Here is a 27,029-nt window from a genome sequence, read left to right on the forward strand (position 1 = left end):
GTTCCTGCAGATGTCCAGTGGAGCTGTTGTTTCCACAGTCAGGAGTGGGGCAGAAAGGCAGATCCTGGGCAATGTTGCATGAGAGGTTGGGAGGGGACATCTGGGAGGGGCTGGCACGGGGCTGAGAGTTGAAGTACTTGGAGGGGTGGACATGGCCAAAGGTGCAGGATAAAGGTGCCAAGGTCAGAATCCTGCAACGGGAGAGCCACATGTTTGACGTGGTAAGGAAGAGGGGTGGTCAGAGCAGAGGAGGACTTGGGAGGTGAGGGAGGAGAGGGTCTCCAGGAAGCAGGAGGTGTGGGCAGCTTCGGAACCTTAGTGGGGAGATTGGGAAGGTCACTAGGTCTGGTGACAGAGTGGCTTTGGAGAGAACACTTTCAGTAGGGACTTGGGGGCAGAAGGTCACCTGCAGCAGGGTGAGGACACGCTCGAGAGCATGCAGCTTTTTAAAAGAAGTTAGAGGGCTTCCTTGGTGGCGCAGTCGTTAAGAATCCGCCTGCCGATGCAGGGGACATGGGTTCGAGCCCTGGTCCGGGAAGATCCCACATGCCGTGGAGCAGCTAAGCCCTTGTGCCACAACTACTGAAGCCTGCGCGCCTGGAGCCCATGCTCCGGAATAAGGGAAGCCACCGCAGGGAGAATCACGCTCACCGCAACGAAGAGTAGCCCCCGCTCGCCGCAACCAGAGGAAGCCCGTGTGCAGCAACAAAGACCCAACGCAGCCAAAAATAAATAAATCTATAAAAGAAAAAAATAAAAGAAGTTAGAGGGGATGAGAAGCATAGGGACAGGATGGCCGCTCAAGAGGGTAGAGGGTTAGGGCACAGGGTCTTTCTTTGCAGGATGGGAGAGATAGGAGCACATCTGTAAGCCAGGGGCTGGGTGGCAGGAGCAGAGGGGAGAAACTGATCATTCGTAGAGACTCTGAGGGGACAGGAAGTGTGGGCCTGGGCGGGCCCGGGAGTGGGCAGCGGCCACAGTAGCCAGATTCATCTTCTGCCAAGCTCCACGATGATAATTGATGTCCGTAATGACCGGCCCGGGGCATTACAAGTTCCCAGAGTACCTTTTAAATCCTCAGTGAAAGAGCCAGTTCTGCTCAGCAGAGTTTCTGAGGTATTTGAAATGTATTCCAATTAAGCAAATCTTTGTTAAGTGACTGAGGACTGCTGTTTGGGAAACATTGCATTTTATTGTGTTCTGAGACTTTGCAAGGTGGCGCTCCATCTTTAATATATTTAGTAACCCAGCATGGTGAGGCTGAAAGGGCCCGAGATTTAGAATTGGACAGATCTGTCCCTTACTAACAGGGTGACCTTGGGCACAGTGTGTGTGTGTTTTCAAAAAAATCTTTACAACTTCCTTCCTTCATCTAAAAAATGGGATGACATACCTACTTTTATGTTTATGTTATCTTTATGTTATGAAGAGTAAATGAAATAATGTATGTAAAGCATTTGGCCCACAGTAGCTGCTTTAATAAATACTTGCTTTCTTTGCTGCTGTGTAGTTAGCCCAAGCACGCTGTTTCTTGAATGGATGGACGTGTCCCTGAATAAATGAACATTTTGTAAGAAAGGGATGGGAAGTGAGATTAGAGGCAGATTATACAAGATGGTGATGGTTAAAGAGAAAAGTTGAGCCCCACTGTGTGGGCTACAGCCGAGGGCAGTGAGGAGTGTGGGCTGGGTTCCCTGACTCAGGCACGGAGCAGGCCCTCCTCCGCAGGGCATGTCCACCCTGTGCACTGAGGGCCCAGGTGAGGCGGGGGCCACTTGGATGTGCGCTCCCGCCTTTCTTTTTCTTCAGAAGTTCTCCGGAGGCCAGGCCTGGACGGCGGGCTGGCACAGTGAGCTGCCCTTGCCCGGGCCCGCACGGCTGTGGTCCACGCTCTCACGGCTTCTACTCCAGGCCTGGGGCTTCATTAGATTCCTTGGTGGAGTGTAGGGAAAGGGGAAGTCCATGATGGAGGATGGCGTTCCTAGAATTGATGATGACGCTTCCTTTGCTCCCAGTGTCACTTTGTTTGGCCTTCTCCCTTCTTCTTTTGAATGAGGAAAAAAAAAAAAAATTGAGCAAACTAAAAAAGTCATTGACAGAAACCAAACCAAGAACCCGTCTGGGGACTGGAGGCTCTTTTGCAAGGCTTAGAGCTGCCTCGTTTTTCTTAATCACCTCCTCATGGAGCAATGACACATTGAGTGTTCATGTTCCAGAAGCTACTATCCAGAGAGCAGATGAACTTATAAGGGCATTTCAACAAGTGTCTAGGAGCCAGTGCCAGGAACTGCCGAGGAAATCCAGCCACACGCCTCTACAGCTCAGAGCCTCTTCACCCCCCACCCTACACGGTGTATTAAAAGAAGAAGAGAGAAGTTGGAAGTATCCATGTTAGATAAAAACCAAAACCGGACCTGGCCCATTAAAGGCATTATGAATGACGTATCATTCTTCTTTTTCAAGAAAATAACTCCAAAATAGTACACTTGTCAGACGCAGGAATCTGGGAGAGCTTACACAAGGATCCTGGTTTTAAAAAGTGTTGTCCGACCAATAACCCCCCATGGATTGTGGGAGGCTCTTACTGTTCTTAGGAGTTAGGCTGACGTAATATCTGCAACTTGCTTTCAGATATTATATTTTTTTTCCAGCAAAAAAAAAAAAAAAAAAATGTGTGTGTTTGTGTGTATTTGGAGAGAGAGAGAGAAGGAGAAGTAGAGAGGGAAAGCAAATAAGGCAAAATATTAACAATTCGTCCCTGTAAGTGAGGGGTATGTCAGTGTTATGGTATCAGTCCTTTCCATTTTCCTGTAGGTTTAACACTTTTCAAAATAGAAAGGGCAAGTATGTATGGAGCAAATAGGAAGAATGAAGTCAATAGGATCTATTTTTTGTCTCTCAGAAAAGATCATGAAGAACGTAATAGGGTCATAGTGGGTCACTATGGAATGGTGGCATCCGGGTGAGGTGACGGTACAGACACAGGCTAGCCCAGGAGACACCGAGGAATCACCCCGACACAGCCCCTTCCTTGTTGTATATGGGCATCCTCGAGCCCTTTGACCTCCAAGGAACCAGTGGCTGTGACAGAAACAAGAGCTCATATATGTTTTCCAGTGGCACAGAAAGCAGCTTCGTTTGGTGTCATCCTGGTGGGCACTGCGAAGCCCATTCCTACCCTCCCTCACCAGATCCATCCTCCCCCACCCACGCTGTTGCACCTGGAATGCGCACACCCACAGCCTGGCCGCATCTTCCCGCTCCATACCTTCCGGATGTTTTCTCGAAACTCACAGTTCCTTGATTACACCCACATCGCGAAGCTCAGTGTGACATTTCCAACAGGAGACTGCCGGACGTGGGTCCAGCTGCTACACATGGTTTTTCTATTTGTCCTGGAAAAAGCTCCAGATACCTTTGGTCAAAGCTCTTCCCGTTGGCCGTGCTCCTTGGGACCATTGCTCGCCCACACGGTCCAGCAGGGGCTGCAGTCTGCAAGTCCCTGCACGTCCACCCTGCCAGGGATAGGTAACCTTGGCAGAAGGGAGTGGCCTGGAGAAGCAAGGACTCCGGGGAGGGGGGGGGGGGGCGGTTGGAGGGCGTGTGCTTTCAGTCTCCTGCCTGTGTTATTTGCATTTAGATCCCTAGAAACCAAGGGAGTCAGAGCCTTGCCAAAGGGCTTCATTCCACTTCTGCAGAAGTTCCACTATTAAGGAGAAAAGAGAATGTGCTGCTTTGATTTTTCTTTTTCTTTCCTCCTTGCAAACTCACATGGAATATTGTTACCTCTTAAGGATCTGGGAAGGAATACTTGCCCTGTGCTAAAATTCTCAGTCCTCAGGTCCTGACTTCTTTGTGAGGTGGGTCCTGCGCTCCCCTGCTTTAGGGCTCATGGAAAGTTCCAGCACAGATTCCCCACCTTTGAGCAGCTGTGCTTATCCACATCCCAGCTCCCATTGAATACCCGTCCTGCTAGGCTCTCCACCTGAGAAACCCTCATTAGAGGCAGGGGTGGTAACCCCAGAGGGGTGGGGAGGAAAGGCTTCCACACTCTGGTTGGTACCCGGGGACCCTCGCACCTCATTTCAAGTGCAGACACTACCTGGAGAGGCACAGGGAGGCCACCTAGCTGGCCCAGGGACACATCTAATTTTAGCCCAGGGTGTGTGTGTCCTGACGGGGGCCTGCTCACCCATGGAAATCCCACAGCTCTCCGGTTTTATGTGTGTGAGTGCTGTAATGCTCAGAGTTTGCAAAGCTCAATTGGGTTTAAAGCAACATTTCTTTCTCCTTTTCCTAAGAAATACCCAGAAAACAATCAGTCCTCTGTGTTTTTGGTGTAAGTCAAAATTTCCTAGAGATTCCTTTTCTGTGTGTGTGATGGGGCAGCATGGGGTGGAAGAAAGGGGACCTCTGTGAGCCAGTCTCGGCTGGACCTTTCTCTGTATGAACTTAGACAAGACAATTACAGGGTGTCTGGGGTGGAGGAGACTTCGGGACATCTCTTGGTGGGTCACTGGGAACTCCTGGATCAGCCAAATAAAAAAGAAAACAAAAGAACAAACTCCTTGGGTACAGGTTCAGATCCAAACGTTGTGAGCCTGAAACTTACACAGTTTGGGTGCCTCTTGAAGACAAAGAATATAAACTTACCTCATTTTTGTAAATTTGACAAAAATAGAAGACCATGCCAACATGTGCTAGGGCCTCTTGGAAGGGCCTGTGCAAGGGAGGGTCCCTGAAGCTTAAGCCCCATTAACTTCATGGTAAATCAGACACTATTCAGGTTGTTATTATTTTTCTGGCTAAGTAAGAACATTAAAACAATTTTGTAAAATTTAAATACAGATGTAATCTTGAAAGAAAAGTCCAGCCTTTGAAATACATAAATTAAGCCTCAGGGAAGAGTCACAGTATTGTATGGTCCCCGTTTGGCCACGGGTCTGTGTGCCGTGGACTGGTTTGTGTTGGACCATTTTCGGTTTTCTGAGCCTCAGCGTCTTCAGTTTTGAAAATAAGGCTAAAAAGTGCCTTTGCTACCCCACACACAGGCTTTCTGTGAGAAGTAAATTAAAAACTATGCTTTCAAAGTGCTTGGTAAAGTAGAAATAAACACCCAGATAAACAATTCCTATTGGAAGGACAAAACTTAGAACCCTTAGAATGTCACAGAGAAGACAGTGGAAGCCCAGGGAAGGAAGGTGAAGATTCATCCACGTCTGCTGGGGGAAAGACAGGAGCTCCGGAAAAAAAGGTAAGTGTACGCCTCCGCACCCTTTCTAAAAGTAAACGCACCCCCGTTGCTTTGTCTTCAAAGTGGTATGAAGTTAACCTCGGACCCAGACATATTGTTTCAGACTTGCTGCTTATGGCTCTTCTATTAATGCTTATGCAGGGGAACGTTTTGTGAGTTTAAAATGAAAATATTTCTTCCCAGAAGTTGTTTTACGCCACCCTTTGGCATATTTTACCAAACAGAACCTGAGTGGGTTTAATGTTTAATGGGACTTGGAAAAAGCCGGCCTCTCTTGTTGGGACAGCTCCTTCCCTGGATGCGTTGGGCTTCACTAAGGCAGTAAAGAGCAGTCATGGTGCCAAAAAGCAGTTTCTCCTAGCAGCTAAGTAAACATCTTCGCACAGCTTTCCAGTCCACGATGGAAACCAGCGGCAACTCTTACGGAATGTCTTTCAGGCGCACGTTAGAACCTTCCCTTTTATAACTCCAAGTGTGACTTTAGACTTCCTGGGACCCGGCCAAGGTTGTAGAGGCAATCCTTTCCATCTTGCGCTGTCACATGAGCCTCAGAGAGGGCGGGGCCCGGGGGAATCTTTGTCTCTGAGGGAACCATCCTATTAGGCCCTCACTCCCCTGCCGGGAGCCCTCATCAGAGGCAGCCTTAGCGATCCCACCTGCTGGGTGTGCAGTCTGGGGTGCACACCAGGAGGGGGCGGGGCTCACGGCGTGGCCCGTTACCACCTCATGTCTCTCACTCCATCCCTGGTCACTGGGCTTATCCTGCATCTCACAATGGCTGGGCTTGGCTGAGCTACGCAGCCAAGTGCTGGTGGGCAGAGCAGAGGAGGCGAGACCAAGAGGAAGGAAGGTCGTGGCTAGCAACACTGTGCTTGGTGAACTGCACAGTTCGGGTGAATGAGTGGTTGCTCAGTGGGTCTGTCCGTGTCCCAGAGGTGTACTCCATAGAGGCCACTTGTTCTTCAAGAGGGTATTTTTCTTTTCCTGGAGCCACCTTTTCACCCCCTGTTGAGCAGTGCCTGCTTCTCAGCACCCGTTGCCATGTGGAGCTGAGCTCAGCCACACCCGGGAAACTGCAGGCTGAGAGAAGGGCAGAGCGATAGGAGCTGGAGGAGCCTGCAGTCCTGCCAGTGTGCGTCCCTTACGGGAGGAGCGACCAGCCAGTCCCAGTGCATTCTGGGTCTTAAGGAAACACAGTCAGTGGCTCCAGCGTCCAGCACGGGATAGATGAAAATGAGCTAAGGTGAGAGTCTGGGGCCTGACATTCTACTTCTGCTTTGCCCACGACCCAGGGGTTCTTGGTAGAAGCTCTGCCTTCCATTCCCACCCCTGCCAGACTAGACAGTGTGGGTTAGCCCTTCCATCCCTTCCAGAGGGATGAGCCTTATCTAGGTGAACCCTGAGTACTCCTCAACTTCCAGAGGGAGCATCCATTAAACACCAGCTGTATGCCAAGTTCTCGTGCCAAACTTCAGTAACATGAAGGAAGGGCACAGCTGGTACAGCTTTGTTTTGCCAGTTGTGTGCCCATGCAGGAACCCTCCCAGTCTGATAACCTGGTGACCGGGGTAAATGTCTTCTCTGTTCCTGAAATGTGCCAGAAACCAGCCCAACTCAGGGAAGGAGAAATGTTGGACTTGGTTTTGGATCTTGCTCTAGCTGTGCACACTTCTGGCCGAGGATGTTTTCCAAAGCCTGTGGGGAGGGGTGCATACGGAAGGAGAGTTAAGCTGATAAATCGTCACCCTCAAAGAACAATGGTTCAGGAGGCGAGAGTACAATGTGTGTTCTCTCCCGCTCGACAGGCTGAGCCGAGTGCTTTTCCAGGAGGATGCAGGGCCATCAGGGACCCCTCCCCTCCCAGTCCGTGCTCACCGGGTGACCCCTATCTTCGTCCAACCTTTGTCCAACCCGGATGAGAGAGTCTTGGCTATGCGGCCCAATTCCCAATTAAAGTTTTTCACTAGTTTCAGGAAGATAATTTATTTGGGCCGAATTGCTCAGGCAGATTGCTTTCACAGTATTCCAAGCAGAGCACTTTCTCACAGGAAGTCTCAGACTAGGCAGTTCCAGTCAGGTTTTCCACATCCTTAAGAGAAAGGAGAGAGGAAAACAAAAAGATTCCTTTCATATGTTGACGGTCAACAGCTGGAGAGCTGGCAAGTGCCGGGTATAAACCTGAGATCTGTGCACTTGATGACTTCTTGATAACCCAGCCCTTAATGAGACCTCATGTTCTTTGACGGCTTAGTTTTAAAAATGCCTGTGGATGTGACAGCCCAGGGAGGTGGAGCGCTTCCTGCGGCCGGGACTCGGATCGCCTCGGGCTGAGCACTGGGCGGTGGAGACACGGGAGGAGCCCCCTTGCTCCCTCCAGAGCGCAGTTTCCTCATCTGTAAAACCGAAGGTTATGGCAGGTGGCTCCTGAGCGCCTTCCAGGTCTAACTCACCGTGATTCTGTACCTCGTCCTCATCTGGGGGAGCTTGGCTGAGCCTCTGCAGGAAGCCAAAGGGCAGGAAAGTTGAAATCTTTTCTTCTCTGGAGAATTTTTTTAAAAGTTCTTTTTACATTAGTTTGCCGTCAGGGATCCACCTCACTGAGGCTTACCCCTCCCGAAGTTCAGTCTTTGATAAGAGCCTTTAATCACAAGGGTTGTGCAGAGTCACTGTTGGGAAGGCAGGGAAGGAACACGACACAGCACAGCCGTTGCTCCTAGGGCGCCTCCTAGGTGCCTGCCAAGCGCACAGATGGCCAAACAGCGCCTGCGGGTAGGCATGCGGTGGGCCCGAAGAGCTGAAACCCAAAATCACTGGAGGTGATGGCCGTTGCAGCTTCACAAAGATGATCCTGGTCAAAGGGAAGTTGAGACGTGAGGCAATCAGTCTATTGCCAGATGATGCCAGTCTTCTCTGGCACGAGCTGGACCTGCAGCTCATCTGTCCAGTTTCGGTATGTCCACTGACAACTGCACAGCCCTCTGCTTCATTACCATCGAACCTTCTTGTTTATTCCAAAAGGATGTTCTTTTTGAAGCAGGGTAGTAGAAAGAGTGGGGAACCTGGGTCAGGAAACCTGGACTCTGGCCCTGGGGTTGCCAGTTTCACTTGTCTCATTATACTGCCTCTAGCATATCTCTGGTATAGTTCTGAATCTCGTGGGATAATGGACATCCTCATCAGGCTACTGCCTCCAGTGGGGAAGCTTCCAAAGCTTCAGTTTTAGGATGCTCTGTAGGCTTCAAATATGTACATATCAAGTAAAGCAAAACCCTTCCCTTCCCTTGAGCTTGCTAAGTTTTTATTTTTTTAAATTTATATGAGTGTTTATTTTTATCAAATACTTTTTCTTCATCTATTGAGATTGTTTTACATATCTTCCCTCTTTTGGAGAACTTCTAGGTTTTCTAGGGAATTATTAGATTTTCTAATGTCAAAATATTCTTGCATACCTACTCGGTCAACATTTTTTTAAACTCATGGCTGATGAAGTGGTCTTTTATTTATTTATTTATTTTATTTATTATTTTTTTTGTGGCCTTTTATTTTAGTTCACGGTTTTGCACTTACGTTTACAAGTGTTAGGTTTTTGGAATCAAGGTTATACTTGCGTCATTAATCATCATCATCTCAGCTAACACATAGTAATTACTCTGTCGGATACTATTCTTAGCATTTGATATATTAACTTGTTGAATTCTCACCACAAACGTTTGAGGTAGGACTATTATTAACCATTTTACAGAGGTTCACGATGGCTAAATTTTCATGTTGAATCGCTCCTTTTGTTATTCTGCAACAAGTAGGTTTATCACTAATAATGCTTTTTATCCGAGAGTTTATTTTTATCCGATAGCGTTTAGCTACATTTGCATTTAAATGGTTGGCATACAAGTGATATATTTTTTCCCCATGCTTTATTGTTTTCCTTTGTGTCATGTATCATGTGAAACAGCATATTGCTAATTTAAAAAATCAATCTGAGTGTGTCTGTCTTTTAACTGGCAAGTTTAATTTATTCACCTTTATAATAGTTACTGATATACTTGAATTCATTTGTCCTGTTATATTTTACACGTTGATCTTGCCATACTTTTCCTTTCTTTTTTTTTTTTAAAGATTTTTTTTGATGTGGACCATTTTTAAAGTCTTTATTGAATTTGTTACAGTATTGCTTCTGTTTTTTGTCTTTTGGTTTCTTGGCTGTGAGCCATGTGGGATCTTGGCTCCCCGACCGGGAATCAAGCTTGTATCCCCTGCATTGGAAGGCGAAGTTTTAACCACTGGACCGCCAGGGAAGTCCCTTCCTTTCTTTTTCAACTTAACCATTTTAAAGTGAACAATCCAGTGGCATTTAGTGCATTCACAAATTTGTGTAACCACCACCGCTACCTAGTTCTAAGACATTTTCTTCTCTTCAAAGTAAAATCTCTTCCTATTAAGTGGTTTCTCCCCATTCCTCCCACTCCCAACCCCTGGAAACCACCAGTCCACAATATTTCACATAAATGGAATCATATGTGACCTTTTGTCTCTGGCTTCTTTCACTTAACATAATGTGTTTTTTGGTTTTGTTTTTTATAAATTTATTTATTTAATTTTATTTTTAAGTCTGCATTGGGTCTTCGTTGCTGCACGTGGGCTTTTCTCTAGTTGCGGTGAGCAGGGGCTACTCTTCGTTGCGGTGCGCGGGCTTCTCATTGCAGTGGCTTCTATTGTTGCAGAGCACGGGCTGTAGGCACACAGGCTTCAGTAGTTGTGGCACGTGGGCTCAGTAGTTGTGGTGCATGGGCTTAGTTGCTCTGCGGCATGTGGGATCTTCCTGGACTAGGGCTCGAACCTGTGTCCCCTGCATTGGCAGGCAGATTCTTAACCAGTGTGCCACCAGGGAAGCCCTAACATAATGTTTTTGAGATTTATCCATGTTGTAGCATGTATCAGTACTTCAGTCTTTTTTATGGTGGATTAGTATTTCAATGTGTGATGTGTAACATTTTGTTTATCCACTCATCCATTGGTGGACATTTGTGTTGTTTCCACCTTTTGGCTATTGAGAATAGTGCTGTTATGAAGGTGTGTCCCTTCATGTTTTCAGTTCTTTTGGGTTTATACCTAGGAGTGGAATTGCAGGGTCATATGTTAATTCTATGTTTAACTTTTTGAGGAACCGCCAGGCTGTTTTTCACAGTGGCACTTTCTTGTGAATTAACTGACACGTGTTCTTCTTTCTTCTGCTTTCTGATTTGGAAGTTATATACTATCTTTTTACTCTTTTAATGGTTACTCTTAAATTTTGATCATAATTGACTTAAAGTTTTAAGTTTAATCACTGTCTCTACCCCCTCAAAAAATGCAAAGATTTTAGAAAGCTTTAATTCTGATCATTTCCCCTTCCCAGGTTCCCTGTTTATTGTTGTCCAGTATTATCCCTTTGTTTTTAACTCCCCCAGATTAGTTGCTATTATTTTTATTGTCAGCTCTTCTTTAGGTTTATCTAAATGTTCACAGATTGCTTTTCTGCCATTGCTTGCTGCATCCTGCTCTTTCTTTCTGGGTTCAGTTTTCTTCTCCTGAAGTAAGTCCCTTAGTCATACATTCAGTGAAGGTCTGTGATGGTAAACTTTTTTAGTCTTTGTCTGAAAATGTTTTCATTTTGTCCTTACCTTTAATATTTTGAATACTAAAGATGTCTTTTGCTAAAGTAATTGTTGTTTATGGATAATCTATCTACCTTTTCTCTAAGATTTTTCTCATTGTCTTTGGTATTCTGGTAGTTTTAAGATGACATATCTAGGTGTGCATTTACTTTCATGTGTATCATTTGAGACTTATTATGTTTCTCTGAGGATTCATGTCTGGTGGGTTCTTAGCAATTATCTTTTCAATAATCTCCTTTCTCACATTCTCTTAATTCTTTCCTTCTGGGACTCCTTTTAGATGTATATTGGACTGAAAATTTTTTCCCTCCATGTCTCTTACTTGTTCTTTCATATATTTCGTGTCTCTTCTGATGGAGTTGCATTCTTCACTGTATCTAATCTCCTTTTTTAAGTTTACCAGAAGTTTCCCCCAACTTTAAAAAAGTTCTAACCCATAGAAAAGTTGAAAGCATCGTACGTGAAACCTACCTTCTGCAATTCTAAGATTTTTTTTGCACTTGTTTTCTCTCTCTTTCTTTCTCTCTCCTCTTCTTCCCTCCCCCACATTTTTGATGACTGATTGAAAGTAAAATTCAGATATCATGGCATTTCACCCCTAAATATTTCTGCTTGCATCTCCTAAGGACAAGAACATAACCACAGCACCATTATCACATCCAAGAAATTTCACATTGACTCAGTGACATCCGCTAACCTAAAGCCCATAATCAAATCTCTCCAAAATGGCTCCAAAGCGCTCTTTGAGACTTTAGTTTTCCAACCCAGGATCCATTTAAGGTTCACTCATATTTGGTTGCAATGTCTCTCTAGTCTCTTTTACTCTCAAACAATTTCCCTCCTTTTTCAGTTTTTCATGGTGGATGTAGGCTTGGTGTCTCATAGAATGACCACATTCTAGATATATCTGTTTCATTACTGGATTTATGTCAAACAGTTTTTGGCAAGGACAATACATATGTGATGTGATGTACTTCCCAGTACATCACATCGGGGGCACGGTAACATCAGTTTGTTTTATTTTTGGTGATGCTAAGCTGGGTCAGTCCGTTAGGGTTTTGCCAATCTCTCTGTTATTGGAATTAATGAGGAATCTGTAACTTTCAGACCATATGAATATCCTGTGCCTCAGGAACCTTTTAGCCCATGGTTTGAACATCCATTGGTGATCTTTTCCCATATTAGGAATTTATAAAATCACGATTTTCTAACTTTTGTCGTTTTATCATTCCTTTTCCATTTATTAGTAGTTGACAGTGTTTTACAGAGAAGAGCTTTCTGTTATCTATCCCTGCCCTCCTTCCTCCTCTAGAAGCAGACTCGTGGATTTAAAAAATATGTATTTGATATGCTATTTTCCATCACCATCATTATATGCCCCAGAGTTTTCTTACTTCCGTGACTGTATTTGCTTTTCAGAGTTGCCCATTCTTTTCTCAGAGTGTCTATTTCTTTTCGCATGATTTCCATTCCTTTTTTAAAAAGTTCCCCTACTCTCTCTAATTACAGCCTCTTTTAGATTGCTGTTCTATTATCTCAAGTTCTTAGGAACCCTACGTACTGTGTCAGCTGGCTTTCACTTACGGTGGATCGTTTTCTCACATATTTAACAGTTTTTTGTTTTGAGCATATTTTCAGTGGGACTTAAAAAAAAACAACAGCTCTCCCTCCTCCGGGGAATCTTGTGTGACCTGCTCTGTAGAAGTGCCCCCAGATGATTTTACATGGCTCGAGTTAAGGTGTGCTGGCATATCACTGGCTCGGGAAAATTGTATGTAACTTTCTTATGTTCTGGATTCTTGTGCTGTATGCGTGGGGTCCATTCACACTGGCTTCAGTGTTTCCATCGAATAGAATATATAGCAAGTGATCAATATCTTTCTTCTCATGGAATATCTTTCTTTTGTAATCATAACTCATTTAGCCAAGTATCCAGTACCAAACACAGAGGAAGGAGCATCTCCTTGTCTGATTTTCATGCTGAGAGCCGGTGAACTGTTCTGAGTGTTGGGTGTGTAAGCAGTTGAGCATCTCCAAGAATAACGGGACCCAGGCACGTCAATCCTCTCAGAGCCCCTGCACCTGGTCATGTTCCACAGCGAGTGGTCTTGCCCAGGCTTTCCCCAAGGTACAGATGAGGCATCTGATACCCACAGAGGTAGGTGACTTGCCCAAGGTCACTCAGAGTCGGGGGGATCAGAGACAAGAACTCTGGTCTCTGAGTGGCACTTTCTACCCACCCAAGACCCAGTGATCCAGGGATTGAGTCCTGGCCCTACGTAGCCCCCGGCACCTGCGATGCCCTGGCCCTTGCCCCTCCCTTGGGGGCAGAAGAGGAGTTTGGCTGGGAGGTGGAGACCTCAGACCCCGCAGGCAAGCGCGTGTTTACAGCCTGGCTCCGAGGATTTATTAGATGCGCACTTGGACACACGCCTCCAGGTCATATGCACAATCGCATTTTTAAAAAGTGTTTTGAATCCTTGATTTATCTTTTTGTCATTGTTTTTCATAATAGTTTTCACTCAAAGGCAAGAACATGCTTTTAAACTGACCTTTTAAACTTTGTAATGCTTATGCCACAAAGGGACACATAAAAGGAACAATAGGGCATTCCCTAAGTGTGAGCATTCCCGAAGTCTCCTCTGGTGAAGAGATCTATGGGAAACGGCACAAAGCATCTGAGCTGGGCTCTCGCAGCTGATGGATGGCCTCAGGGTGGACGTCTCATGACCGGGAAGAGGCCCAGCTGTACCCTACACAGCAGGAACATCATCCCCGCCCTCTCCTCACGGCGCGTGGCCATCCGCGTGCCCCTGCGGCTTTGCCCTTGGGAGCCAAGGGGACAACTTGGGAGGTTTGGACTTTGTCTCCTGGTCCACAGGAAGCCATGGAGGGTTCTGGGTAGGGAAGGGAAGCATAAAGTAGAAAACAGAGCAACACAGAGCATTTGGAGCCAGGGGCCTGGGTTTGAGCCCTGGCTCCGGCACCTCTAAGCTGTGTGACCCGTGTGAGTCACCTAGCTTGTGTGAGGGTCACTCTGGTATTACCCATGTATGGAGCAGTGGCTAGGTGCTGGGCACGCAGGATACAGAGGCAATCAAGGGGACCTCACAGTCCTTTGTTCCTCCGTGATTGTTTCTCTTACTGTGTGTATGTTTCCCATGGCTGCTACAACAAATTACCACAGTTTAGTGACTTAAAACGACATGAATGTATTATCTCACTGTTCTGGAAGACTGAAGTCTGAAATCAGTTCCACTGGGCTGCAGTCAAGGTGTTGGCAGGGCTCGTCCTTTATCAACTGGAATCTGTTTCCTTGCCTTTTTCAGCTTCTAGTGACCACCCGCATTTCTTGGCTTGAGGCCCCTTCTTCTGCCCTCAAAGTGCATCACTTCAACCTCCGTTTCCATCGTCATCCTACCTCTCTTCTGTGTCAGATCTCCTTCTGCCTCCCTCCTATAAGGACACTTGTGATTAGGTCGCCCCCACCCGGATAGTCCAGGCTACTTTCTTACACTTCAACATCTTTAACTTAATCTCATTTGCAAAGTTCTTTTTGCCATATAAGGTACCATTTTCCATTTCCAGGGATTAGGATGCAGATATCTTTGGGGACCATTATCCAGCCTACTACAGCATGTCACAGTGCAATTTATGTCTGTTTATTGTACGCAACTGGGTCTCCCTGGGGCAGGGAGACAGCCCTGCTGGACAGCTGCCACGTTTGCTAAGTGAGTGAAGAAATGAATGAATGCATGCTTTGCATTTGAGAGGAAGGTAACATTCCAACGGGGCTGTAGAGGATGAGTGTGAGCTTGCCAAGGGATATTCTAGGTGGAGTGAGCAGCTTGTGAAAAGGTGTGGAGGCGTGGGCTGAGAAGTTAGCGTGGAGGACGTGCAGGTGGAGTGGGAGAGCGCAGAGGGAGGTGATGCTGGGGCGGTAGGTAGCCAGGTCACAGGCAGCCCAGAGGGCACACTAATGGGCTTGGGTTTTGTCTTACGAGGAAGCAGTGTATGTCATGGTTGCTGCCATCATCTTCGGAGCCATTGCTTAGGTTCAGATCCCTGTGCTGCCACTTATATGCTGTGTAACCCTGGGGAAATTACTGGACCTCTCTGAGACTCAGTGCCCTGACTACTTCCTAAGGCTCTTTTGAGGAGCAGATGACTTTTGATGCTTGCAAAGCACTTAGCACAGTGCCTGCAACAGTCAAAGGAATCAGAAAGTATTTGCCGCCGCTATAATTGCCATCATTTTTTATAAATATCATGTCTCTTGTTGATGACGATGTTGGGGAACCTTTGAAGAATTTCAGCCAGGCCGTGGCATGGTCAAGTTTGCTTTCTAGAAAGATGCCTTTGACACTCGTGTGAAGATGTGGGGACCAGCACCGGGTGGGGCATCACACGGGGGGTCAGGAAACCAGTTAGGGGGCTGTGAGAATGATCTGGGTGAGAGACGAAGAGGCAGAGAGCAGAGATGGGTCCAAGAGAGATGTTGTTGCCATCAGGGTGTTCCAGAGATGTCTTTTCTGCTGATGTTCCCAGCTCAGAATGGTGCAAGGTGGCTTTTAGAGACCATCTAGCACCTGTGCCTCCGTCCTTGCTTTTCAGACACCTTGCCTTAGTCTCTGGGTGAAATAGTGACACAGGGGATGGAAGGGATGGGACTCAGGTCCTCGGCTTTAGTGGCAGTGAGGATAGGGGTGGGGCGAGGGGTGGCTGGCTGGTGGAGGCTTCTGATGAAAGTGCAGCTCCTTATTGCTGGGCCCTGGGGAGGGGGGCACAGTGTCTGTGTGCCCCCCCTCCCCTCTACATCCTCCTGCTGCCCCTCCGTGCCTTAGCTCCCCTTTCCAGCTTGTTCTCTCACCATTCCCCACAAGAACACTTGCAGAATCCTGGTAGCCTAGGGGCGTAGGAATTTTGTGGCTCTGAGTTGAGGAAAATGGGCTCAGCTGCGTGGGGGAGGATGAGGGGCCGCCTGGGAGGCGGGTGGAGGAGCTCTGTGTTCCAGCGCCAGAGGAAGAAACCCGGAGTCCAGAGCAGGACGTGCTCAGGGATTCGGTACTGCGCGTCCTCCGTGGTCTTCCACTCACGCCCCTTCATACATCTTCAGGAGGAAGCCAATTCAATAGAACCTACTGTGGCAAGATTATGATTGTTACTTCAATCATATCTTAGCCTGCAAGGATGTTGGAGGAAAATATATTTCAATGCCACGTTCAAAAGAGCTGTCATTTTTAACATTGTAAATGAATTTTTCAAGAGGGTGATGTAATGTTGTTATTTTTAATACATTCTTTTTAAAAAATGATTTTACTTCAGTTCAGATCGATGCATGCTGGAGGGAAAAAAGATCCAAAGAGAGCTGAAACACAGGTGAGCCCTTTAAAGAAAGCTCTGTGTGCACATCTCTGAATTTACAAGTCAGAATCACAGTGTGTATTCTTTGGTGCATTCTTGAGGTTTCTGATAAATGGCTGCTGATAGCTTTACAAGAAAGCTGGGAGAAAGGAGACAAACAAAAAAATGAGATAAGAAAATCTGTGCAGTGATTGCAGGAACTTGATGTGTGTGTGTGTGCACGTGCACGTGTGAATGTGTTTCCCAGCGGTATTACAGTGGCATCAGCAAATTAGCTTGCATTCGGTTCTCGGGAAGTGTCAAACTACAGGGTCCATCGACCTATGTTGGTTGGGGTGTGTGTGTGTGTGTGTGTGTGTGTGTACAGAATTGAAAAGCGCCCCAGAGGTGATTTGGTCCCATCCGATACGGAACCTGTGGCTCAGTGAGGGAGAGTGCTGGTGCAAGGCATACACAGAACCGGGCCAGAGCTGGAGAGAACCCACCTCCTGAAGCCCCATCCAGTACTCCTCCCACTCTTCTCTGCTGTTTGCATCTCTCTGTCATTCTCCTATGGTGCATTGACATTTCCTTTTTTTATTTCTAGGAGTAATCAGTTGCCAGCATCCAATAAGGTCGACGGTGAGCTCGGTGTGCTGCAGCTTGGTGGGTACCACTGGGGCCTCGGTGCTGTGCCCATCAGGGCCCAGGGGGTCTTCATTTGGTCTGCCTGGGAGGTAATGGGTGGTAGCGCTCTCTGCTGGCCTGGGGGTGGGGCTCCTTTCTTCCCACCTGACCTCAGGAAGGAGGGGCTGGCCCGGTGAGTAGAGCAGGCTTCTCTCTTTTTTGGTTGATGTCCAAATCCGTCTTCCCCTGCCTATCTCTCCCGAAGAAGTCCTTATAAGAAGTCTGGACGTTTCTACATCCACACTGGGAGAGAGGGGGCAGAAAAGCCTTTTCTGCATTTGCAGGTTCTTTTAGGGTTACTCAGAACCTATAGAAGTCTCTAGAAGACAGTGCTCAGTCAAAATATTAGTATGTCTCTGCCTGGAGAAGCCTATCCTTTAAACATCTTCCCCCACATATCACTGAGGTGTAAAATACAAATCGTGAGGCACATCAGTGCACAAACCTTGAGTGTTCAGCTCAGTGCCCTTTCACATGTGTATACATCTGTGTACCTCCTCTGCAAGATCTAGATAAGAACATGTCCATCCACTCTTTCGTTTTGAAGCCATCTTTTTTTTTTCTCTCTCTCTTTCTGGAATTCTCTACTCTCCAAAGACTGATGGGTTTGCAGGACTTGGCAAAAGCCAAGAATAGAATAAAGGAGGACAACCAAGGACCAGACACGAAAGGACGAGGCTTGAGTGCCATTGACCTTTGCTCTCCTCCTGGAAGCCAGCAATTTACCTGTTGGACCATTTTGGCGTACAGGAGCTGAGAGCTGCTCACACCCTTTTCGTCTCCTTTTAAGCACTCCCTTCAATATGAAGGAGGAAAGCAGCTCGCCCTTTAGAAGTGACTTGTGTGAGACATGCTGACAGTTTGCTTTGATGAAGTTGAAAGGCAGGGGCAGGCCTCCGAATGATGGAGGCAGGGGTTTGTTTATTCTGCTTAGTTCTTCTCAGAGGTAAGAGGAGTTCCTCAGAGGTTTGTTTTTTTTTGTTTTTTTATTTTTGTCTGAGTTGGGTCTTCGTTGCTGCGCACAGGCTTTCTCTAGTTGCGGCGAGCGGGGGCTACTCTTTGTTGCACGGTGCGGGCTTTTCATTGCGGTGGCTTCTCTTGTTGCGGAGAAGCCACGGGTTCTAGGCGCGCGGGCTTCAGTAGTTGTGGCACGCGGGCTCAGTAGTTGTGGCTCAGTAGTTGTGGCGCACGGACTCAGTAGTTATGGCTCACAGGCTCTAGAGTGCAGGCTCAGTAGTTGTGGCTCACGGGCTTAGTTGCTCCGCGGCATATGGGATCTTCCTGGACCAGGGCTTGAACCCGTGTCCCCTGCATTGGCTGCACCGCCAGGGAAGCCCCCTCAGAGTTTTAATCATCAGAAATGGCTGGTGGGATCATTTGGCCCACCCAGGAAGGGGCAGATTTCACTGGGCACACGGCTGTGCAGAATGAAGGCCGGAGCCGGGAAGGGCTGGCATCTGAAGCCTTTCTGTGAAGCGCTTTAAGATTTTCTAATGAAAGCCACTCCTGTTTGGACATAAAGTTCCCGGCCTTGGGACCCCAGAGGGCTTCTATTGGGAGGAAGGCTTTTAGCAATTCTCTCAGAACCAAGCTGTTTGAAGTGTGTGTGCCTTTTCCAGCGGGAGGCCGACCCCTCTTTGCCGGTGGCTCAACTGACGATTTAGAGAAGACGACGGAGATAAAAGATAAGAGGGCATGCAACCCAGTCACCCAGAGAAAGGGGAAGAGTAGTTTGGGGTGGGGGGTCAGAAACAAGGAATAGCATTCCCTTCGCCATCCCAACTCATCTTTCTTTGGTTCAAGTCAGCAAACTTTGGTTAGCATTACACGCCTGGGCACATACAGGGCTGTCAAAGGCACTTTTCATTGCTGTGATGAAAAGTGGCCTTGCCTTCTTGGAGGGTGGGGCTGGGTGAGACGAAGGAATAGAGGTGACCCCTGATAGCAACACACAAAGTGGATGACCAGCAGCTCCTCACTGCTTCAGGAGGTGAGTAGGCCAAGACTGGTGGGTTCCAGAAGTTTCCATAGTGAGGTGGCATTTAGACTGGGCTTGACGGATGAGCAAGGTCTTGTCAAGCAGAGATGTGAAGCGAACGATGTTTGAGGCCATCTCTGGATGTGCGTGGAGGATGGATTTTAGGGGCTGGAGTCTGCACGTTTGGGAGACTGGTGAGGGTCTCTTGGAATAGTCCAGAGAAGAGGTGCCTGGGGCCCTGTTCTATCTGGGGAATTCCTATGGGTATTTCAAGACCCTGATCAAATATTTACCTCTTGTGGGAAGCTTCCCTGACCGTTTAAGGCAGAATTATTTGCCCCTTCCCCTCTGCTCTTATAACCTTTGCACCCGTCTCCATTTTAGCACTAACGTCGTGTTCTTTGTTTGGGGCTCTGTCTCCCCCTCTAGGCAGTGAGCTCCTTGAAGCCAGGGGTGGTGTTTTCACCATCTCTGGACCTCCTCCGTCCCACATAACCAGTGGCCCATCGTGCATGCTCAGTAAAGTGCTTGATGAACAAATAGAAAAATGACAACACATTCCTGTAACAGTGGGGAGAGAAGGCGGGGGGCAGCGTATGAGGATTCTGGAGGCGGTATAATCTGGAGGCCGGAGCAGCGTGGCGTGTGGGAGAGGGTTGAGGTTTTGGCCTGGGTCCCTGGTGGAGGGTTGGGGAGATGGAGTCTTATCAAAATGGAAGCCTGGAAGGCTTCTGTTCTGAGAACCCTGAGTCCGGGACATTGGGGCACTTCCAGGAGAAGATATCTTGCAGTTAGTGTGAAGTACTGGGTGGGAACCTGGAAAAAGAGATATACGGGCCTCTATTAAGTACTACCAAGTATATGTATATGTTTTCCTCCAAAGGGTAAATAAAATGGTGTGGGAAACAAAATCCCTTGCTTCTTTTCAACCAGGCATTTACACCAGGGCCTTAAAAATAGCATTTTCAAGCCACTGGCGTTTGCAGCTGGTTTTATCTGTTTGGCCAACATGTCATGCTGGAGTGCTCTGTTTTCCTTTGCACGGCCATCCCGCCACATCTGGACCTGCCTCATGGTCGTGAACCAGCTCCCTGCACAGGCGCCAGCTGCCTCCTGGCAGAAGCCGAGGGAGGCTGCCTGTTCCTGGGGGCTCCATCAGTCAGCCCCCTTTGGGCCCCCAGCCTCCAGCCTCAGACTTAGTTCATGGGGCTCAGACAGAGCATGTTTCAGCCCTTGTTCCCTTCAGGACAGCCTTAGACTAAACAGAAGCCTCCGAATAGGCTTAAATCCTGCCCGCTCTGGGCCTCCAGGAAACAGTCTGGCTGAGGCATCAGGACCCTTCGGGGCAGAATCACTCAGTTTCTCTCCCCCTCTGTTCTGGCCCTCAGATGCCTAGGATTGGATTAATCACACATCTCTGTTGCTTAATTAACATTCTCAGTATTGCCCTTTGCAGAGCCTGCTCATTGGCCTCCCTCTTGCCTTTCCTTCCTGATTTCCCTTTAGCCTCATGCTACACTCCCATGACCCTTGTCTCCGTAAGCAACCACTCTCACGTGTTTAGTGATTTCTTTCTGCTTGTGTATGTTCTTGCAAAAATGCTTAGTGTTGTTTTGTGTGCATGTGTTTATAATGGATGTAAATCGTGTTGTGTTATACATCCCATTTGCTTTCTTACTTTCTCTACCCAGAGCCATGTTTTCAAGACCCGTGTGTGTTGCTGGGTGAACATCTGGTCTTTATTTCAGGTGTTTTTGTAAGGCCACGGTCACAGGGTGGCTTTTTTAGAGACCCTAACTGAGAAAGGTTCTCATTTAAATTCCAGACTTATTTAAAAATTTTGTTTCACCCTGAAGGTAAAATCTGTCTCCATCTCAGTGGACCGAGCCTCGTGCTGTGCCTGGTCCTCCTCCAGGGGAGAAAAGGAGGCTGTAGAATAAGGCTTATGGCACATGTTCTGGGGATGTTGGCCTTTGCACACCGTCTCAGAAGATGCGGGGCAGGGACTGTGACGTTTCTGTAGTCCCAGATGCACAGAATTAGGGCAGGCCATGTTGGTTTCTATACAGCGTGGCATGCGTTTTAAATAAGCATTTAATCTTGGGGAAAGGGGGATGGAAGAAGTCTCCAGAGGCTCTCTGGAGACCGGCCTGCCCAGCTTTGCCAGCGTCGTTGCCTTGGGCCGTTTTCACTTGGGTCCTGCCTCTGAGGGTTCTGGTAGATGCTGCGGCAGTGCGTGTGGTGGCGAGAGGGAGCCTCACCGGCTGGGACAGCACAGGCTGATGCTGGCAACACCCACGCTGGGACCCTCTCTGGGCCTCAGTCACCCCAGCTATGAGAATGTGACTTAGTTTCCCTTCTGGCTGGAGGTCCAGGGAGGTCTGACTGGCAGGATGGCCGAGCAGTTAGGAGTTGGCCTGGGTTTATGTTCGATCTCTGCAACTTTCCATCTGTGTGACTTTTGGTCAGTTCCTTAACTTCTCTAAGCTTCAGTTTCCTCATCTTTAAATGGGATGGTGATACTCTCTCGTGGAAGCTGTTCTGGGGCTCAGATGATAAAACCCAGATGGTAAGTAAATGAAAGCCACGATAGTGATAATCTATTATAACTATTATTATTCTCGCAGGAAGGGCGGCATTTTCTTTCCTAATTCCGCCCTCTTCATGTTTGTCCTCAGGGGGACAGATCTGTGGGTCACGCCCACCTTTCGTAAGAATTGTGTCTGAGCCAGGCTTTTCTGGGCCTGACTCGCAGCTTAGGCCTAGGCCCTTGTTTCTGCATGTCCACGAGCAGAGCTTTCTAGTGGACTGATAGCCAAGTCCCATCTGCCAGCATCCTGGGACCAGCGTGGGGTGACACGGAGCAAGGGCTCTCACTCTGCCTTTCTCCTTCCGATGAAGGCTTGGGAGCCTCAGCGGGGACAGGGGGTGGGTGGTGGAGGAGCCCTCCTCTCATTCCAGCCACCTCAAGACTCATCAGCGTCCTGGGCGTTAAACGGCTTCCTAGTCTGTTCTCTGTGAGTCATAACAAGGAGCTCACGTGGCCACGGTTGTCTTTCAGAGGATGTGGAGGATGAACTGCTAAGGGAAGAAGTCATCCTGTCTCCAGTGCCATCGATACTCAAGCTGCAAGTAGAGTCAAAGCCCATCGACCTCTCAGTGGCGAAGGTGGGTGTCAGTTGAAAAGTGCCAGGTGAAGTGTCTGGATTTGAGTTGGTGTGAATTGAAGGCATATGGGTTTGAGTTGGTGTGGATGAGGTGATTTTCTTTTTTTTTTTTTTTTTTTGTGGTACGCGGGCCTCTCACTGCCATGGCCTCTCCCGTTGCGGAGCACAGGCTCCGGACGCACAGGGCCAGCGGCCACGGCTCACGGGCCCAGCCGCTCCGCGGCATGTGGGATCCTCCCGGACCGGGGCACGAACCCGTGTCCCCTGCATCGGCAGGTGGACTCTCAACCACTGCGCCACCAGGGAAGCCCGATGAGGTGATTTTCATCTCTCTGGCTCCATTCATCCTGTTACAATCTCTCAGTCACTGTTAAAATGGAAATTTGCATGTGATGTGGAAGAAAACCTGAACGGAGAGTCAGGAAAACAAGGGCCTAGTCCTGGCATCTCCCTCTCCTTCTCTGAGACAAGAGGTGAGGATACAACCTCCTCCCATTCAAACATTCCGGAATCCAGCTTTTCTGTTGGTCCAGAGCTCTGCTTCACCATGTCCGTAGCTGGTAACTCCAGGGTTGCGATGGGAACGGGATAATTGTCCTCATTGGCTTGACTGTGCTCCTGCACTGGTCCCCTGAGCTGGGCTCAGGCTGGGCTGCAGTAAGGGAAGGACAGGGAAGTGTTACCAATTCCTCAGCGCCACCTGGGTTCACACCAGTGACCTCCTGGAGTCACAGGACTTCGGGAGCCGGTTCCTGGCCTCAGCAGCCTCCTCTGTGGGGATGTCCTGGATTCCTCACCATCTCTGCTGCCATAGGGCCTCACCCTTCTCCGTGGCCAGTGGTTCCTGCGGGATGGAATGCTGCCCCTGCTGTCCTCCACTGGCTTTTCAGCCAGGATCCAGGAGGGAAAAATAAAACTCCTGGGGACACAGCTGACCGTGTTCTCTTCCTGCTTACCAAGTATTTACTCAGCACGCAGATGAAAAGTCAAAGGTTTTTCTAGAGGTTTTGTCCCTCCCCATCCTTCTCCTCCTTTTCCCTTCCTTCTTTTGAAACCACAGGGAGAGGGTCAGTCACAGTTAAGTAGCCCCAAGCCTGGGAGTGAGTGCTCTGGTTGTCTGTAGCCGCAGGGCTATGATTCTTTGCAGTGGGTACCGCTATTTGGTGAAGGGTCCTCAGCGGCCTCTAAAGACCACCCAGTAGTAGCATCTCCAAAAGCAGCTGAAAAAACCGAGGCCCACACAGAGAAAGGAGGACCCAGCACACGTGGTGTCCACAGCCACAGCAAGCAGGACCCAGGTTTCCAGGCTCGTAACCCTGGGACCTGGCAACCATACTGTGCCTAGCTGGGAGCTGTCTTTCTGTGATTGAGAGAATAGACATGGGCTTCAGCCAGAAAACTCAAGGTCCTATAGTTTCTAGGCTCTTGGGAAACTCAGTCCAAATACATCGATGATCGTAGTTGGTGCAAGAAGGGGAACCAAGCCCTGACAGATGAATTTACCCACCCCTCTCTCCTGGGTGCCACTAGCCCACATGTGATGACGTGTAGACAAACGCTCTGTCACAGAGATTTTCCTTGTACTTAGTGAAAAGAAAAAAAAGAACCGATTCTAGAGGGAAACGTGAGTCTGTAGGAAAGATATGACCTGCAAAGAGATGGTCTGAGCGGGTAGTGACAGAATCCACATGCTGGCCCTTCAGATACTCTCGGATGTAAAATCATGGCGGAGAGAGAAGAGGCAGCCGGCATGGGGAAGGGGCGAGTGGAGATGAGGCTCTGCTTTCCCATCCACGGGCTGGTCAGTGGGGAGGGGTTGGCACTTTCTGGGGCTCTGGAGGGTGAGGCTTGGGTTGATGGGAGATCCGTATCAGCCAGAAGTTTTGAGAACACAGAGCCGTGAAGAAATGGAGGGGCTGCCTTGGGAAGTGGTGGGAACCCTCTTCACTTGGCGGTTGGAGTGTTCAAGCCAAGTTTATGGGGGGAACCGCTCTCCGGTGATGTTGCAGAGGAGATCCTTACATGTAGGAAGGGGTTGCACCAGTGTGGGGTTGGCAAACTTCTTCTGTGAAGGGCTACATAGTGTATTTTTACCTCTCGGTGGCAACCACACAGCTCTGCCATTGTAATGTAAAAGAAAACACAGGCAACATGTAAACAAATGGGCATTGCTGTGTTTCAATAAAACTTTATTTACAAAGCAAGTGGAGGGTCGGATTTGGCGTATGGGTCACAGTTTGCTAGAGCACCAGTTCTCAAACTTGGCTGTACGTTGGAATCACCTGGGGAGCTTTTAATAGTACAGATGCCAGCGTCCGACGCCCAGGGGTTCTGCTTTAGTTGGCCTGGCACGGGGCCTGGGCGTCAGGATTGTTCAGGGCTCTGTAGGTAATTATAATGTGCAGTCGAGAACCTCCAAGGTCTTCCGTAAAACTAAAATTTTGTGTATCAAGGAACTTCTAAGGAAGCTCAAAAGGTTTTGGCCTGGGTCAGCACAGGCTGGTAAGGTTTACAGATATTCCAGAGGTAAGACCCTGAGGGTCCATTTTCTCTGTCCTCAAATATGAGAAGAATGGGTTTGCAAAATAAAAAGAAAACAGATTACCCTGCTGGAAAACAGACTACCCTGCTAGAACTCAAGACCAGCTCCTGTGGGAATGCAAACACCCAGCAGTGTACTGTTGTTTGCTTTTAAAACAACCAATACAATTCTCTCTTCTTTTGACAGGACATAAAGACCATTCTGTTTGGTTCCAGCTTTTGCTGTTTCAACGACGAATGGAAACTTCAGAATTTTTCCTTTAACGACTCAGCATCATTAAAATATGGCATCGTGCAGAACAAGGCAGGTTGTTTTTAAGTGCCCCCAGGGACCCTGCTGTGGGCCCATCACGGACAGGGCCACACGTTCCCCAGTTTGGTAAATCCTGTGGGTGTTGCCTGCGCCAGCCCCTCATTTGCTGAGTTGTCACCCAGGGCAGGAACTTCACGTGTGGCTGGCAGAGCAGAGCGGGGCAACGTGACCGCTGCCGTGAGGGGTGCATGATGCCGGAGGGGACGGGGAGCAGGAGGGGGCCTGTGTCCGCTCAGGGGTACCAGAGAGGGTCCTTAAGCTAAGTACTGAGAAAGGATTTTGCAGGTAGAGCTGGAGAAAGGATACTGGAGGCAGAGGGCAGCATGAACAAAGGGAGGCCGTGTGAAAATACAGGGACTGCAGGAAGGGGCAAAAGTACCAAGCGTGAGGACCAGAAGTGTGCGGGGAGGATATGATATAAGACAGGGAAATGGAGGTAGATTGTGGCAGGATTTGAACATGGCTTATACACAGTTGCCAAGATACACATTTCCAGGGCCAGAAGATAACCGTAAAATCCGGCAGCTTATCCAGGTTCCGTTTCTCAAGCCCCAGGAGCCTCCCCCTGCCCCACACTGCCTGAGGAAGAACCCCAAGACCACCCACTTCTGCCCCTAACTTGGCCAAGTCAGCACATCTTCTTGCACCCCGAGTTCAAGGGCACCCACGGCCCCTGCTCTGACAGTCCTTGTACTTGCTGATGCCTACAGGGGTGAGCTCCTCAAGGAGCCCTCTCCCTCCAAGTCACACCTACTAGGTGCTGAGGCAGGCCACTGGCCGGGGAACAAGATTGCTTACACAAGCGGAGGCTGCCCAAGGGGCTCGCTTCTGGCTGAGATGGTCAGGGAAGCCTTCCTGGAGGAGGAGGCCTTTAGGATGGGCCTTGAAGGCTGGGTAGACAATTGACACCGTCAGCCTGTGGACACGGAAACATGTCTCTGGATGCCCGGACACCCATGGTGACAGCCGCTGACGGGTCGTGAAGAGTCACTTTCCCCCCATCACACACCACAGACTTTGCTCCTTCCTCTAGCGGTGGGCACCTGGGCCTCTGTCACCCCCTCTCTGTGACTCAGGGTCAGCACTTCACAGAAGTAGTCACCACGCAGGAGACCCCTGTTTGAGGCTCTGTAACCTGTTGGAGGAGGCTGGTTCTAGAGGAGCAGGTGGCCCTACCCTGGGTCAGTTCTCACAGGCACTGACGCGCGTCCTTCTCTGCAGGGTGGTCCGTGTGGGGTTCTGGCCGCTGTCCAAGGCTGTGTCCTACAGAAACTCCTGTTTGAAGGAGATAGCAGAGCTGACTGTGCTCGGTAAGTCAGCGCTCATTCTGGCAATAGCTTCTCTTCCCAAGGCTTCTCCTCACTGTCCAGAAAAAATAAGCAAGGAAATGTGTGTTTGTTCCCTGATATTTCCCGTCTTCTGGAAAGGGAAACGGTGGCTGGCTAACAGGGCCAGTGCTGACCAGTTTAAATGACCTGCATGCCATTTGTTTCTAAGAGCAGGGAGGCTTGTTAAGTCCTGTGCCACATGGGAAGTGGCAGTTGGAACAGCACTGAAACTCAGGCCACCCCCTCCTCAGGAGTGGAGCACAGCAACCGCCAAATCCCATCTACAGCCGGGCCAGCCTGCTGACCCCTCCACTGAGCCCAGGTCTCCCCTCCCTCCTCTCGTTCCCCCACCTCTGCTAACAGCCATCTCCACACGGTCCAGCCAGACCTGCAGGATACAGTTTCCTCCCCTTGGCCATTCTGTCTCCACCTCACACGCTGAGTGTTTGCACACAGCCCTTCATTCTCATCCTTACTCCCTCCGCAGACATTTCTGGAACATTCTCTCTGTGCGGATACCGGTGATTCAGAGAGGAATAGACGCATTCTCTGTTCTCCCGAGTGCTCTGTGAGGTTGAGGGATGGAGAGAAATCCATAATCCTACCTTGCAGTTGGTGCTCAAGTAGAAGGATTATCGAGGGGCTACCCAAGGCTGGGGCCAGCTCGGCTAGTTGGAGGAGGCAGCCCTCTTACCTTAACCAGTAACTATGTGCCCAGTGGTACTGAGTCACCCTCAGATTTACAGAGCTTCTGGCACTTGTCT

At 48.7% G+C, this 27,029-nt stretch overlaps 1 protein-coding gene across 2 annotated transcripts in view; it reads left to right on the forward strand.

The window, feature by feature from the left end:
* The window catches only part of MINDY4 (MINDY lysine 48 deubiquitinase 4), a 111,839-nt gene that overhangs the window by 35,669 nt on the left and 49,141 nt on the right, over nucleotides 1-27,029 (forward strand). For both annotated transcript variants that reach the window (XM_060020682.1, XM_060020683.1), the window contains exons 6-9: nucleotides 16,859-16,917; nucleotides 21,978-22,084; nucleotides 24,812-24,928; nucleotides 26,159-26,247. In XM_060020682.1, coding sequence (XP_059876665.1) covers nucleotides 16,859-16,917; nucleotides 21,978-22,084; nucleotides 24,812-24,928; nucleotides 26,159-26,247 — 372 coding nt within the window. The remainder of the gene's footprint in view (nucleotides 1-16,858; nucleotides 16,918-21,977; nucleotides 22,085-24,811; nucleotides 24,929-26,158; nucleotides 26,248-27,029) is intronic.

This window comes from Delphinus delphis, chromosome 9 (assembly GCF_949987515.2).
Source record: "Delphinus delphis chromosome 9, mDelDel1.2, whole genome shotgun sequence".
In the NCBI taxonomy this organism is placed as follows: domain Eukaryota; kingdom Metazoa; phylum Chordata; class Mammalia; order Artiodactyla; family Delphinidae; genus Delphinus; species Delphinus delphis.